The 15,714-nt window shown below is 64.1% G+C and overlaps 2 protein-coding genes across 2 annotated transcripts in view; one reads left to right on the top strand and one right to left on the bottom strand.

The window, feature by feature from the left end:
- TTYH3 (tweety family member 3) overlaps positions 1–4,112 on the top strand; it is a 24,008-nt gene extending 19,896 nt beyond the window's left edge. Inside the window, exon 14 of the mRNA XM_004705543.2 lies at positions 1,647–4,112. Within this exon, the coding sequence (XP_004705600.1) occupies positions 1,647–1,721 (75 nt within the window). The 3' untranslated portion in view covers positions 1,722–4,112. The remainder of the gene's footprint in view (positions 1–1,646) is intronic.
- A 5,210-nt stretch (positions 4,113–9,322) lies between these two features.
- LFNG (LFNG O-fucosylpeptide 3-beta-N-acetylglucosaminyltransferase) lies at positions 9,323–15,714 on the bottom strand (the record flags this gene model as incomplete). Its single annotated transcript, XM_030888578.2, has 8 exons — positions 9,323–9,933; positions 10,036–10,121; positions 10,441–10,606; positions 10,854–10,939; positions 11,079–11,232; positions 11,514–11,613; positions 11,880–11,928; positions 15,580–15,714. Coding segments are annotated over 8 exons (843 nt in total), but the record flags the coding sequence as incomplete, so codon positions are not given.

Here is a 15,714-nt window from a genome sequence, read left to right as displayed (position 1 = left end):
GGTTTAGGCCCTCGGACAGTGCCCGCACGCTGTGGTAGCTGTACTGCCCTCAGCGACAGGTACTGACGTCCCATGGCCACCGACCCGCACAGCCTGCCTCTGCTCCTCGCCCCCATGCACCGTGGCCCCTCCTCACCCTGGCATCGGGGTTGTGCTGCCCACCTGCCCTGCCTGATTCAGTCAAGTGGCTCTTGACTCCATGGCCCTGGGTGGGCACAGCGTCCCCCAGCTGACTGGAATCTCCACACAGACCCCAGCCCCACAGCCCAGCTCCTGCTGTCACCCACAGTCAGGAAACCACCACCCTAGACCCCTGTGGGTGCCTGCACCCCCACACCGGGCTCAGGGAGCTCAAAAGGGCTGCAGCTCGGAGCACAGGGCTTCCCTGCCAAGGGAGCCTGGCCTTAGAGGCACAGCCCTGCATGCCCGCTCACGCAGAGAGGTGTGTGTGGACAAGCTAACAGATGCTTGGGGGCAGCTGTGTACGTGGGCACAGGGATGTCTGAGCAGGTGCCACAGAGATGTGTGTGGACAAGTGTGAGGACGAGTACAGGTGAACAGGTGTATGCATTCAGCTCACGTGGACAGGTGTGCGGCAGACTGTGTGAAGGTTCGTGTGGACAGGTGCATGTGGACCTGCGCACAGCTCCTCCTGGCCCTCCCCCTACAGCGGATGACCAGACTGGCTGGCTGCCTGCCTGCCCCCCCTGCCCCCCCGCATTGGCCGCTGCGCTCAGGGCTGTGGCCCTCTGTCCTCTGCCTCGGGCCTCCAGCCTGCAGGCCCACCTTAGAGTCCTACCCCAGACAGACGTGTGAGACTTTAGCACACACCTGCCCTGCACGGGGCCCTCCTGTATATATGTGCACACACACATGCACCCCCCCCACCCCCACACAGTCTCTGTGAACCCCTGTGCTGCACTTCCACGTGCACACAGAGACTCAGGCTCCCACGCACGCACACCTCCTGTAGGTGCCGTCACACACGTCAGGACACTCAGACCCATGCGTGGACACGCACAGCTGCTCCTGCTCACACCCTTATCACACTCAGCCCAGTGCGTGGGTACACTCACATGTGCACACACACGTGTGTGTGTGTACAGTGGTCTGACGAGGGTGGTGGGGATGGGTTGGCTGGTCCGGGTGGGGGTAGGGGACAGGGGCTCCCACCACCTGACCACCTGTGCCCACTAGAGAGGCCGACAGCATTGCCACAGCTCCGGGCGCTGCCTTGCAGGGGCTGCCGCATGGCCACGGGCAGGTGCCCCAGGCAGGCCTCTCTCGAGCTAGGTGGGTCTTCCTACCCTCCAGATGGCTCCCTTCCTGAGACTCCTCGCCCTGGCCTGGCTGTGCCCAGCCATGGGTGCTTGGAGAACCTGAGAGCTCCTGCCTTCCAGGGTGGTCAGAGACAGGGGGCTCACCAGGACAGGAAGTGGGTGCCCCCAGTCCTGAGCCTGGCAGACTCATACCACCCACCCACAGACAGTCCTCTCCGGGAGCCAGACCCTGGGCCAGCAGCCCCTGCACTATAGCCCCCATCTGTGCTGCTGTATCCTGCCTCCCAGGACCCAGGACCACGGCGAGGTGGCCGCTGGCCAGCCCTCAGACCTGCTGACCCCTGACCATGTCCCTCTCTCCCTCAGTACACATCCAGCATGAGAGCTAAGTACCTGGCGACAAGTCAGCCTCGCCCCGATTCCAGCAGCAGCGGGCACTAGGCCGTGCCCCCAGCACCGCCCCCATGTGCCAATCCCACGCCGCCCTTCACCAGGAGGGCCGCTGGAGCCCTGCCTGCCTTCCCGCAGGGCACAGACGCCACCAGCTGCTGGGGCCACCGCTGCGCCCATGTCTGGCCCCACACGGCGGCATGCCTGCCTGCCCCAGGCCTTCCAAGCTGGCTCCATGCCGGGCTCTGTCCCTGGCACCCCCGCACACTGTCCACCTGGCTGCCGCACTCGCCACCCCGCGCCTGCTGGACCCCAGGCTGTCCTGCCTGTGGCCACACCCCCTCAGCCTCTCCCAGCCCCGAGCTTGCTCCTGGGCCCAGGTCCTCAGGGGTGCAGGCCGGAGCACACCACTTCTCCATCCTCCCACGTGAGGATACTCCTGCCATCTCCACCTGGCAGCTGGCCAGGGGCTTCTGGGTCAAGGGTTGTGCCCCCTCCCATGGCGGCCGACCTTCCCCTCTCTCTGAGCCCCTGCCAGGCTGCCCACTGCTCCCCTCTTTCCCACAGCCGTCTCTCTCCCAAGGACCCGCCTGACTGCTTGACTCCCAGCCCCCTGAGCTGGGGGACCCAGCCTCTGTTCTTGGTGCCAAATCCCCACCCTGCCCTGCCTGTCCCACGCCCAGTGGACAGGTCTTCTGCACTAACCAAGCTGTCGTTTCTAGGCGGGGGGCCGAGAGCCGGCCACCCATCTCCCTCTCGGTTCCATCTTCATGCAGGACCGGTGGACACGGTGCCTGGGAGTGCTCTCTGGGGTGGCACCGAGCTGGCCATGATGTCCCTTCAGCCCGGCCACCCCTCCCAGTACTAACCACTAACCTCACTCCCAGCACAGTGGACACCAGGTCAGGGGACTGTGTTGTCCAGACCGGAGCAGAGGCCGGTGCGAGCCAGGGCAAAGACCCACATCCCCACAGGTGCAAGGGGAGGGCGGAGACCCCTCCCCCTCCCCAGGCAGGGCCCGCTGCGGAGGCCCAGGTCCCTGGGTGGGCGGCCCTGCCTGGCCCAGTCTTCCTTCCCGTGAAGTGCGAACACGCTTCCGACGGTGCTCCCGGCTTTAGCGTGCACTGTTTGCTCCGCTCTCCAAGGCCGCACCAGCCCGGCCTGGGTGTGTGTGGGGGTCCCCACCACCCTACTGGTTGGCCAGGGCAACCCCCCATGCCCAGGGGTGGGCCCAGGTTTACAGAGCCACCCTCTGTCCAGAAGCGACCTCTGCCGCCAAGCCTCCACAATCCCCTCTTCTCCTGTGCTGGTGTCTGGGACCAAACGAGGGAGGGGGGTACTTGGTCCCCTCCAGGGGACAGCTATGCCCTGCATGAGGAGGGGTCAGGCCTGCGGTGGTGGACTCTGCCCTGCGCCCCCGCGGACCGCCTGGACGAGACCCTGGGGAGTCGGAGTTAGCCCCGAGACCTTGCCCAGCCCCGGCTGCCCGCCGGCCGTAGGGTGGCGAGGCTGGACAGCGGGCCTCCGCCCAGAAGCACAAGCAGCCGCCTTGCCCACTGGACTGCACGTCAGGTTGTGGCTGGGGGTCCCCGGGCGGCGCCGCCACCGGCAGTTCTGGTTCCCAAGAGATTATGGTGGGGAAAGGAAATCTGAATTCAGACCCGACCCTCAGCCCTGTGATGCGTAGGGGGTGGGGGGACATGTCCACGTGTGTGTTCTGTGCCCCAGTGCCCTGAGTCCATGTCACCTCGCACCTGGGGTCCTCACGACAGCGATGCCCATGTCCCCCACCATCTCCCTCCCTGCACCAGGGACCTCCCCCCTCGCAGGTGGGCCAGACAAGAAGGTGGGGTGTGGCAGGGGCATGGCCACTGGCAGGGAGGGGCTCCTTGGCCCCGCCCCCGGCCCTGCTGAGGCCAGGCTGTTAGTGAAGTGACCCCGGCCATTCGCCCCTGACCCCACCATCTCACTATGCAACGTCATCCCGTACCCATCTCCACCCTCCCTCGGGCTGCCCATCCCCTCCCGCCCAGGAGCTGAGGCTGCCGGGTCCAGCGGAGAGGGAGGACGGGCCTTGTGGGTGTGCTTCTCTCGGTGTTTGGCCGTCACCCATGTTTGTTACATATGTATGATTTGTCCGACTCCTGAGCCTGGTTCACACATACCCCACCCCACACCCTGCATCGAACCCCCCCTCCCCATCCGCCATCGTAATCCGTTACCGAGGCCCAGAACATCTGCCTCTGCCCCTCCAGCCACGGCTGAGGATTCTGTCTCTGTGTTTCTGGGTTTATTTTGACTTTTTTTTAAATCTTATTTTTAACTGGTTTGGGGGTTAGGGGCTTTAATTTTCTGGGTGAGTACTAAACTCGCCGATGGAATTTCTGTGGTTTCTATTCAGCTTGGGTTGAATGTTTTCAAATAAACACATTTGGAAAACTGGCCTCTGCTCCCTGGTGGGTTTGAGCCTTGCTCACAGAGGGAGGCTGGCAGCCACCTGACTGCCCACCAGGGTCACAGGCGAACAGCTGGGGTTCAGGGTAGCAGGTGCAGAGGGGTGCCCGAGGGGGCAGGGTCTGGAGGGCCAGAGACAGTTGGTGGTTGGACACTGCCCAAATGCCACCTTGCACCCCATAGGCCATGCAGCAGGGGGTGGGTACAGCCAGCTTCAGCCCCCACGGTGGAAATGCCCCCTCCTTGCAGGCCCTCCACCCAAGTGGGTTCTGGGTACCTCCTGGTGCAGCTCCCTTTGGTACTGGCTGCCTTCTGGCACTGTTTGCTGTGTTTGCCTCCAGGTGGGGGGGTGGAGATTTGGTCAGGTGGGGTTGGGGAACCTCTGGATCTTTGGGGAGGGAGCAGGAGGTGGGGTGAAGTCAGGAGGGGGTGTGTGAAGCTGATAGGGGCAGTGCTGCCTAATTAGACACCGTGGGGTGCCCACCAGGCCACCTGGGTGGGGGCTGGGGACACTCAAATCACCAGGAAGGAATGCAGGCAGGGCAGAGTGGGGTTAGCTCAGGGATCCTGGCCTCACATATTGAGACCAGGTTGGGGGTGGTGGTGGGAACAGCTAGGTAGGAAAGAAAGGGCAGCATGGTCTAGCAGGGTCCAAACCCAGGATCCTGACCCTGCATAGCAGAGAGCAACCCCGTGGGGTCCCTAAGGCTGCCCCTCTTCATAGAAGCAGGACCCTCTTTCTTCCCAAGGGGCAGCCTGAGGCTTCCCACGCCCAAGTGCGGGGACCACCGCCCACCTGGAACCCTGAGCAGGGCCAATGTGGCTTCTACTGTGGCTCACAGCCCTGCAGGGCGGAGAACTGTCCCCGTGGGTCTTCATGAGAGCAGGCCATCCCAGCTGCTGGATTCGAATCACCAAGTCTGTAGACCGCCACAGCCAACACAGCCCACGGCACCACTGGGGCACATCCCTAGGAGTGACCAAACCTTGTAGCCCTGCCCCCTTGGGCTTCCGAGTGGGTAACTGTAACCACCAGCCCAATACCTCCCCCACAGCAGCACCAGGCTCTTCTGGGCTGGGAGCACAGTGCGAGCTGGTCCTTGGGCCATGGCGGGGCTGCCGCAAGTCTGTTCTCAGCCAGTGGCTGGTATTGTGTGGCCACCGGGGACCATGGTGCTGTGGAGAGGACAGTCACTCCCAGACGAGGTAGGGGGGGCAGGGTGAAATTTCATCAGCCCAGGAGCCCAAGTGGAGCAAGCAAACCGCCCACACACGGACCCTGGAGGTCCCAGACCACGCACAGGTGTCTGCAGAAAGACCCGGCGACACAGTTCCAACTCGGACGCACGCACACGTGATCTGGGCAACCAGATGGCAGGCGGTCGGGGGCTGGGATCCAGTACACTAAATTCAGGGTGATAACTTGCAGGAGAGAAGGGGTGACCGCCGGCCGGCCCCGCTGATGAGGGGTAAGGTCGGGTTAAGGGATGGGACCACTACGCGTTGCCACCAGGTGGAGCCCAAGGACCGTCACGGAGAGGATGAAGTCTGGAGGCTTGGCTGGGACGCGGCACATGCGAGAGCCCCAAACGCCACGTGGGAACACCATCCAGGGCACCTCCAAGGGCTGAGATGGGGCACCCCCGGGCTCAGGTGCACCCCTAAGGGTGCATGAGTGCCTTCTGTCTAGCCTGGCTCAGGAAATGGGGCTGGGCCCCTGCCACTAACCTCTGGAGTGGGTGGGGGAGGCCAGCCTGGGTCGCAGCAGGGGCCCGGAGGCTAGCCCGCTCTGTGCCCACGTGGACAGCCTCCGGTGCTCACCAGTACTGCAGACACCCCTCTGCCCGGACCCTGATGACTGCAGCCCCTGCTGCCTTGACTCCATCTTGACAAAGTGGCCGGCTTGCCCTGGACAGGGGAAGTGGGCCATACTTTGCCCCGGTTGTTCCCGGGGTTGCGGGGGGCCCTGCTGCCCTCTGCGAGGAGTACCTGTTTGTTTTCACCTGTGGTTTTTCTGAGAGCCTCACAGACAGCTGGCAGTTGGGGTGTGAATGACTGGTTGGGCCCAGAGTGGACACAGCTGCCCAGAATGGGTGTCAGAGATGGTGGTGGGTTAGGGTGGGGGCTGGCGCTGGGGCTTCCATTAGGCCCTGCCTCTAACTCACCCACTCTCCTTCCTTGGGGAGCAGAGGTAGGGGGCTGTGGGCGGGGCTCCCGTCCGGCCCCGCCTCTCCTCACACTTCCCTTCAAGGGCTGATGTGGAGGTCGGTAGGTTGTGGGCGGGGCTCTGGTCAGGCCCCGCCTCCTCCCCTCCCTGGGCAGAGGAGGGGGCTGGCAGGCTATGGGCGGGGCTCCATTAGGCCCCACTTCCCCTTCTGGGTCTGAGAAACCGCAGCTTCTTCCTTGGAAGAGGAGCGGGCTGGGATCCCCTGGTCAGAGCACGCTCCTTGGTCCACTGCTCAGCTGGAAAGGTCACAGCTTCCAAGGCCCATGTTTTTCCAAACCTCGGAGCATGGGGCAGCCCAGCGTGCTGCCGCCCCACAGACACAGGCAGGAAGCAGCCTCCCCACCCCAGGGCCCCAGGCCTCTGCCCACCCCCACCCCCCGGGGTCTCGTGCCCTCTGACTCAGCACAGACAGGAAGCCCTCTGCCCCTGCCCACTGGGGAGCTGCTTACCAGAGACTTCCCCTCCCTGGTTTCCACTTATCAGCAGACTGTGGAGGGCGCACCCACTGGTGACCTCTAGGCTGCCCCCACCCCCACCCCTGCGAATGAAGGGCACCTGGTCACACAGACCCTCCTGGCCAGGGAAAGGCCTTCCCCGCTGCCCCTGCCGGTCACTGCCTGCCCTGGGCCACTGCATGAGGGGATGAAGAGATAGGTGGCTCGGTTGGCACTGCCTCCAGCAGCCCAGGGGGTGAGCTGGGCAGATGTCACACTTTCCAACGCCTTGCCTTGTCTGCTTTCCGGCGTACTGACTCGTCCAGTTTGGGGAAGAGTGTGGGGGTTGGGGGGTACAGAGGCAAAAGACTGACTCCCTAAGATGAGGAGGACTTCAGTTGGCCCTGGGGGGATGGCAGCCCAGGCCCAGGGCAGGGCTCTGCCGTTTCTGAACTTCTGAGCAAACATTCTACTTGAAGCATCTTAAAAAGGGGGGAGGCCCGTGGAACAGAATTTCAAGTTCTCATGGCATCTTGACTTGTGGAGCCACGGAGGCTGGATGAAGCCCTGAGCTCACCTTTAAACCTTACATTGAAACCATCTTTAAACCGTAGTCTAGCTCACCAAACTCAGTCTTCGAGGCGAGGCCGGCTCACAGGAGCCTCGTAGGACAGGGTAGACCTGTGCCTGCGGGTTTCTGAGACTCTGCCTCCTCCTTTTCCCTGGGTGCTCCTTGGTCACAAGGTTTCAGGTTCAAGGTGGTGGCTTTGAACTGCTGACCTTGCAACTAGGAGCCCCCCTGTCCCCCCGGGTTAGAACCATAGTCCAGTCTAAGGAGAAAACTCACTGTGCTCTTTGGGAGGGATGCCTGCTGTGTGAGCAGATTGACAAGGGCAGTGGGGCGGATGGGATGCTGGGGGGCGGGGGCGTTGTGTTTGGGTTCATATTGGTAAAACCCAAACCCACCCGCCCCACTGCCAGTCTGGCTCACAGCAGCCCTGAGGACGGAGCAGCACTGCCCCTGAGGGTTCCCCGGCTGTCCATCAATCTTTAGGGGAGCAGAGGGCCTCCTCAGTCTCCACAGACTGTCGCCTTACAGAACCAGAGAGGTCGGAAGGAGAAAAACGGAGGGTCGCAGGCTTTCTGAGGGGGTAACTCTTTAGGAGGGCACGCGCCTTGTCTTGATCTCAGAGGGCGGCTGGGGCGCCCAGCAGGGGAGTCCCCTTCCGTACCCTACTTCCTGGCAGCGTGTGGCTCTCCCCACTTCCTCATGAGCTGTTTGTTCAGTCAGAAGGTGCTTCCTCAAACTGAGCCCAGACGTCAATTGGGGGGGGGGGGGACTGGAGAAGACGCAGCAGCACTCAGGCTTCTGGGGGTGCAGTGCAATTCCTGCCCACCCCTGCCCCCCAGTCATCCAGTTGGGCCTCCTCTCCTGCTCAGAATGCTTCATCGGCTGGCTCCGGGACCCATTCTTTGACACACAAGAGGGACTTGAATGCTCTCCTGCCCTGGACCGGGGAGGGCCGGGCCGGCTGAGCGGGGTGCCCCCCTCCCAGTCTATGGCTCGGCTTCCCCACCCCCGCCCCCTGTGAGGTCAGGGGAGGGGTGGGCTCTAGGTCAGGCCTTGTACCCACTGCAAAACAGGAGCTGGGGCCCTCTCACAGCCAGGCCACTGCTCCCTGGGACCGCCAGGCAGAGCCCCTGGGGCGCTACTCTGTCCTCTGGGGTGGGGTGGGGACAGCTATGAGGTGCATGGACTCCACTCGGTGGGTGTGGGTTTTATTTTGACCCCAGGTGGTCCCTGGGTGGTGCAGGGGGAACACCCACTGGGCTGCTCACCCTAGGCCACTGTACAAGAAAGGCCTGGTGATCAAACCAGCCCCAGCCCCACCCGCTGCCCGACACTCAGGACCCTTCCCTGTAGACAGCACTGGGGTCACGGAGCGACAATTTGGTTGTTTTTATTCTTCCTCCTCATGTTGATACCAGCTGGCTTGTAGGGCTCCGCGCAGCCCTGCTCAGGCCCGTGCGCAGAAAAGGCGGTCTCCCCTCACCCCATGGGCCTTCAGCTCCCAGCACCTCCAGCCCTGGATCCCCTGGGGCCTAGGGGTCCAGCCCCACCTCCAGCCAAGATCAGGACTCGGAGAGGCTGCCAAAAAGCACTTTTATTCCAAGCAAAAGACGTCCCCATAGCAATGACATGTCCCTTCCCCGAGACCCTCCTCTCGGTTGAGTTCCTAGCTATGGCTTTGTCAAAAGAGAGAGAACAAAGCCCCGCCCCCAATGGCTAGGCGAGCCCCGGGGTGAGGTGGGGGTTGGGGGACAGAGACAGTGTAGGGGATACAGTCAGAACATTCCAGATACTGGAACATATAAATACACAGAACACAGAAGCAATCACTCCGGCTGCAGACGGGACGGGCACATGCAGGGTGAACTTCTGCTTTTTCTGATCCACAGAAAATATAAAATCACACACACACCCTCCCCCCACAAGAAGACAAACTTACCCCACCTCTACCCACCCCACCCCCTCCCACACACAGCACAGTAGAAAACACTGTCACGTATTCACAGACACACCCACTGTGGGTGACTCTCTACTTGAGAGAGAGGATAAACTGCCCCCCGGCCCCCCCAAGGGGTGGGGAGACAAAGAGAGACCAGGAACTGACCTGGCTGCCTCCCAGAGCCAGGAGGAAGGTCCAGGCCACAGCCCCCAACCCAGCGGCCCTGGCCTGAGGGTGGCTCTGCGGTCCCCAAGCAGGGAGGGCGGGGTCAGATGTCCAGCAGAGAGAAACCAGCAGGGCGCAAACGTGTGACACACAGACGTGCCCGCGGGCAGGGACAGAGAAAGGGTGGGGCGGGGTGTGGGTGCGAGTGTGTCGGTCCTCCTCAAAGCAGAGCTGCCCAGCAGACTGCTCCAAGGACGGGCACACACGCACACGCATGACTCGCACACGCATGGCTCACTGCTCCTAGGAGCCTCGGACGCCGAGGCCGGGGCAGCGCCTCTGGACAGGGGTCCCCGAGCCCTTTGGATACCAGGGGCGCCCGGGGACGGGGTCTGGGCCGTGGCCTCTAGAAGCGGGCAGGATGGGGACACCAGGGTGTGTCCGGGTACAGGTGGCAGTGAAGCGAGCGGAACCTGTGCAGAAAGAAGCGGATGGTGGTCAGTGTGGGGCAGGGTGCGGAGACCCCAGAGCAGGGCGCCCCCCTGTCCCTCCCTTCCCGGCCGCAGTTTCCACACCTGGACGGGTCTGCCTCTACGGAGAAGGCCCCCTTCATGTGGATGGTGTTCCGCTTGTTCTCAAACATGCCGTAGCTCAGTGTCACCTGGGGAGTGGGGATGGAGGCCCTGGTTGCGTGGCGGCGCGCAAGTGCAGAGTCTGCAGCTCATGGCCCCTCCCAGAGCTGCTCCAGTCACCAGACCCGCCCGCCCCGCCCGCTGCCCTCAAGTCAACCTGGCCGCTCCCACCTGCTAGGCTGCACCTGGACAGAGTCCAAAGTGTGGACTGCAGCTGGGGTGGGGCAGGGCACCTTCTCAGGGACAGCGGGAACCCCACGGTCCCCAGGAGTCGGGACAGGAGGGCCCTCCCCACGCACTTCTCCCACTCACAACCCCTCTGAGCCACCACCCCGGGGACAGGCTTACCTGCTCGTGCAGCTCGGAGGCAGGCACCTGCTGCAGGTTCTCCAGGTGGGAGTGGAAGAGGCCGCTGCGGGTGAGGGGCACCCCCAGCAGTGCCTGCACGATATAGCCCACGGTGCAGTCATCTGGCAGGCGGATCCGTTCGGCCGTGTCCAGGAAGTGGCCTCCGCTACCAAGGGAGGGAGGGAGGGGACCCGGTCAGCAGGGCCTTTAGGCTGACCAGCAGACATCCCAGCCGCCCGCAGCCACGTGTCCCCTCCTCCTGCACCTGGTGAATCTGGAGGCTGCAAGGGCCCTGCTCGTGGCCTGGGGAGCTGTTCCGAGGACCCAGGGGGCAGGTGGACAGGACAGGGGGTACATGAAGTGGGGGGCCGTCCTCTATAGAGAGAGGGACCCTGAGACTGGGGGGCACTCACCTGGCCCATGGGCTCATCTTCATGGCTAGCCCACGGCTGATACAGAATCCGGCGCCCCCGGTAGCAAACCAGAAGTGGACAGGACGCTGGGGGGGGCAGGTGGAGAGGTGCAGGTCCACACTGTTAAAGCCGCGGGCCCCTCCCCAGGCAACAGAGGCACCGCCAGCCCTCCCTCTGCCCTGGACAGGCTGCAGGACCACGCGGGCAAGGGCGTCTGGCACTCACCACCTGGCCCTGGCCTATGCGTTCCGTGGCCTGGATGGGCCGGTCCAGGCTAGGCTTCCCGAGGTAGACATCCTGCATGTGGGGGTAGCTGGCCAGCAGCCGCAACAGTGCCCGCACATTCACATAGTTGTCATCGTCCACATGGCAGAACCACCTGCAGGGGGTGGGGGCGTAGGTCTGTGTGGGAGTGGGCCCGTGTGACACACATGTGCGCGTGTGAACGTGGCTGCACAGGTGCAATCCCGCTACGATGTGCACACTACGATGTGCACGTGCACAAGTCTGCGTGTGTGTAACTGCCGGTGCATCTGAGTGCACGTGGGAGCGCAAGCTGTGTGCGTTCATGTGTCCACGAGCTTGTCTTGCATGCGACTTGTGTGAGTCCAAACGTGCAGATAATAACAGCATGTGTGAGCGCCCGGGCCCGGCACTCACTTCCTCCCCGATGCGATGAATCGGTCATACTCCACGGCCATCTTACAGGACAGCGCCTGGCGGCTATGCGCAGCTGAGCAGTTGGTGTTGACCACGTTGTCTGTGGGCCAGGGAGGTGTGAGTGGGCCTCAGGGTCACAGCAGGGGTTCCTGCCCCACGCCCCCACCCCAGGGGTTGCCACCCAGTTCATTCAGCCAGCCTTTCCCAGCACCCACCACCTGTCCAACCTCAGAACTCAACGGAGCCCTCACTGAAAAAGGGCTTCATTTTCATGGGAACTGGGGGGAGTGGTCGGGCAGGACACCGAGCCAAGCCCTGAGTGAAGGTCCTCCTGGCGGCTGGGGGGCGGCCTCAGTGGGGGCTCACCTGTGTGTCTGGCCAGTGCCTTGTCCTCCCCGTCGGTGAAGATGAACGTCTGTAGGGAGACACAGAGCCTTGGGTGGCACCCTGAACGCCCACTGTGGTGTCACTAGCCCACCCTTCCCTGCCTCAGCATCCCCACGTGATCACGACGAGCAAACTGGGTGTGTGTGTGGGGCTACCTGTGCCCACCCACCCTCAGAAGGCCAGGCGGGGCCTCGCCGGGCTCCCCCAGCCCTGTCCCCGACAGCTGGCTCCAAGGTCGCCCAGGCAGCTGCACCCACAGGAGCCAGGTGGGGCGCCTCCCTCCACCACCACCACCCTCACCAGGTAGCATGCGCACCTGGTGGGCACACACCCTTATTGACACAGCGCCCTGCCCGGAGGCAGGCTGGGGGAGGGCTCCGGGGGGGACATGCAGAGGGCGGGGGCTGGGCTTTGGGAAGCCAGGGCTTAATGACTGGGGACAAAGGGCTTTGCTGGAAGACCGCCAAGCAGAGCAGACAAAGGGATGCAGTCGGATGGATCACCAGGCTGGCCGGCTTTGTCCAGCGGCCTTAATGCAGCCGAGTTAAGCGGGAGTGGCCGGCTGGGCATTACCATACAGCTGGCCTGGTTAACCAGTCCCCGGCCACCAGCACTGCCCTGTGCCTCCGGCGACGTGGCCAGCAGCAGGTCCCCCTCTCTGAGTCCCACGGGCCAGGGCTGTTCTTTGGTAATGCCAGCAGTCAGAAGGGCGAGGGGACTGCACGCTCCCCCAGCCCACACCCCTCTGCAGCACAGCACAGAACCCAACCTCCCCCAAGTCCAGATCCGGGCTCCACCTGTGCCAGCTCCCGGCCACCTCTGCCAGGCTCCCTTCACGGCAGAGGCCAGGGGGGCGGGGCCAGGAGTTGCCGGCGCCCGCCTGGGCCCGTCTGCACCGGGACAGGAATGTTCTTCCTCTGCCCGCCCGCCCAGCGCGTGCCGCCTGGCCCGCCCTGGCATGGCTGGGCCGGAGGCGGGGGCGGCTCTGAGCCAGGACGGCAGCCACTTGCAGCACCCTACGCCTGCCGGGCCTCAGTTTCCCCCCAAGGGAGACCCTCTGGGGCAGCTCCAGCCCCTGACCCCTGCAGACCCCAGACTGTGGATACAGGGTCTGGAGCCCAGGGGGTGTCAGGCTTGCCCTGCACTGTCTCCACGCACACCTCCCCCCACCCACCATCCGGGCAGACACCCCAAGGCGGCCGCACGCACAGACTCGCAGGCAGCCCCCCGCCCGCGCCCGCCATCAGCCCAGGAATGCCGTGGGAGGCGAGGCGGGAGGAGCAGACGCACCGCGGGATGAAAAGGAGAATGCTTGCTTAATGAGATCAAGCCCGGCCTGTTCCCTGCGCTTGGAGGTGCCCTCAAGACCCAGCCCAGGGCCACGGAGATTAAAGTCACCTTTGTTCTTAGCAACCGCGGGGAGGCTGCCAGGAGACAGGCACCCGGCAGCAAAGGGCGGGCGGGCTGGCGGGCGGGCGGGGCCCGGGTCCCCCAGCCAGAACCGCCCTGCCATCTCCTCTGCAGAGTGGGCGCAGCAGGCCCTCCTGAGTGCCTGCACCCAGGTCCCCTCTGTTCTAGGCAACCTCCAGACAACTATCCAAAGAGGGAAACTGAGGCACCAGTCCTAAGCCAGGTCAGCCCCCTTCCTTCTGGGGCCGAAGACCCTCAGCCCCACCCTGCCCCCACCCACTTCCCCGACGGTCTGGGGGAGGAAGAACAGGGGGCACGGGCACGGACTGGCCAGGGCGGTTGGTGCGCAGGAGGGGGGCGGGGGGACACCCACAGGAAGCGGCATTGTTCCTGGAGCAGCGATTCAAAGAAGCACAGGATGCCAAGCTCCCAGCCCCCGCCTCCCCCATTGTGGCTGCAGAGGGAGGTGGCAGCCACGAAGCCCGAGCCGGCTGGCTGCCCCTGGAAGGGGGCGGGGACTGTCTGTGGGCCAGAGTGGCCCTGCCAGCCCCCTCCCCTGCTTCACTGCGGATGGAAGCCCCCCTGAACAGCCTGCAGCCCCACCATGCCCTTTCTGGACAATTTTGGTTCTATGCAGCTGGGGTGGCACCTCCTCCAGGGAGCTCTCCCGGGGTTAGATGCCCACCCTGGGTTCACACCCTCTCAGGCCTCCTCTTTGCCTCTCCCCTCAGACTCGGGTCTGAGTCACCACGGGGGTGGGGGTGGGGAGGGGTCCTGAGGGTTGGCTCCTTAGCAGGAACAGCTAGCTTCAAGGGCCCCTTCCCACATCACCCCAAGAGGGGCTCTTGTTTGCTGCGCACACGGGACCTGAGGCTGGGGGCAGAGTCAGCCTCCTGTGAGAGAGAACTATGGGGCCTCAGGGTCTAGGGGTGATGGCCCCTCCCCCAGGCTATGCCAGGTCTTCGTGGGTCTCACCCCCTGGAACAGGCCATGTCAGAGGGAGAGGCAGAGGGTCAGGGATGCCCAGGGCAGAGGGCTTTCCCCAGAAGCCCCAGGCCAGCAGCAATGGCACGCAAGATCCTCTTGACCACAACCCTTCAGTCCCTGAAGTGCCGGAGTGCAGGGCCACACAGGGGACTGGACGCTGTCCAAGGTCACCCAGTGGGGAGGTCACGCACTGGGGAGAGCGGCGGCTTGGTTCAGGAACAGGGCCCCTCAGGGCTGTCACTCAGGGAAGGGGGGGTGCAGGCCCCTCATCTCCAGGCAACCTGAGTGGATGGCGGTTCCCATGGAGGAAGCTCTGCACTCAGAGGCCGGTCTCTGGAGAAAGGGGCTTTGTTACCCAACCCAAGGGGTCCGCGCTGTGAGAGCCAGCGGCTGGCGCTGAGAACCCTAACGGCCCAGCACTAAACAAAACCCGTGGTCGGCCCCGCCCGCCGGGCCCCTGGGAAGGGGCTGCCGTGTTCCCAGGATGGGTGCCCTGAGAATCCCAGGCCCCCAGAAGAGCCAGGATCCTGCCCTCAAATTCAACCTAGCGGGGGGTGGGGGGGTGTCGCCCCTGATCCTTCCAGTCCCACCTCCCATCCACAGTCCCCCACACTCATCCCAAATGGCCAGCCAGTCTCCAGGGCCTCAAAGCCCAGGGTGCTGTCCACTGCCCTGCCTCGCAAGGCTCACGCTCGCCCAGGCCCGCCCCTCGCGCTCAAACGGCCCGTTGCAGCCCCAAGGCCCATTTTCAAAGCGGGGCGTGCCCTTGTGATATGTGTGCAAAATCCTGCTTGGAGGGAAACTGCAGCGTTGGGGTGCCTGCAAAGGGGGACCCCAAAGCTCAGTGCCTTCTATTTTCAGGTGTGTGCCCCCAACACCCCTAAAACACCCAGCTTCAGATGAGCTTCAGCTGTGGCTTGTCCGCCCCTCCGAGCAGACTGAAGAGAGAGTAGTGGGCTCTTTGGCCCCCGGTTCACCCACCCCTAAGAAAGAGCGGGAGCCTGGGGTGGGGACAGTGACTCCGTGGTGCCACACTGAGACTTGGAGACGATCGCACCCCATTAATGCGCGCCACTGTTTGGGGACTGCCTGGAGCGTATGGGGGGGTTGGGGGGAACATGCGCTCGCCCAGCCAGCTGTGGCCCAGCATCACTGTGCCCCCTCCCAACACGCGCGCACCGCGAAACCTTTCCCGATGGCGGGACCGGGCGCATGGCCCCCACGGGGCACTGTCCATAGCCGGCGGGCGACGCGTCCCAGCCGGAGCCCCGGCCGCGCTCACCATCTCCTTGTGGCGCGAGACCCAGGTCTCCAGCAGCAGGTCAAGGCGCGCGCGGTGGAAGTTTTTGGTGGTCTTGACAGCGATGAAGACGTCTTCGGGGCCCAGCGGCTCAGCCGGGGCTCGCGGCGCGCCGTC

This window comes from Echinops telfairi, unplaced genomic scaffold (genome assembly GCF_000313985.2).
Source record: "Echinops telfairi isolate 266 unplaced genomic scaffold, ASM31398v2 ScPeMD7_5;HRSCAF=22, whole genome shotgun sequence".
Classification (NCBI taxonomy): Eukaryota; Metazoa; Chordata; class Mammalia; order Afrosoricida; family Tenrecidae; genus Echinops; species Echinops telfairi.
Note: the sequence above shows the minus strand (reverse complement) of the source record. Positions and strands in the feature narration are given on the sequence as shown.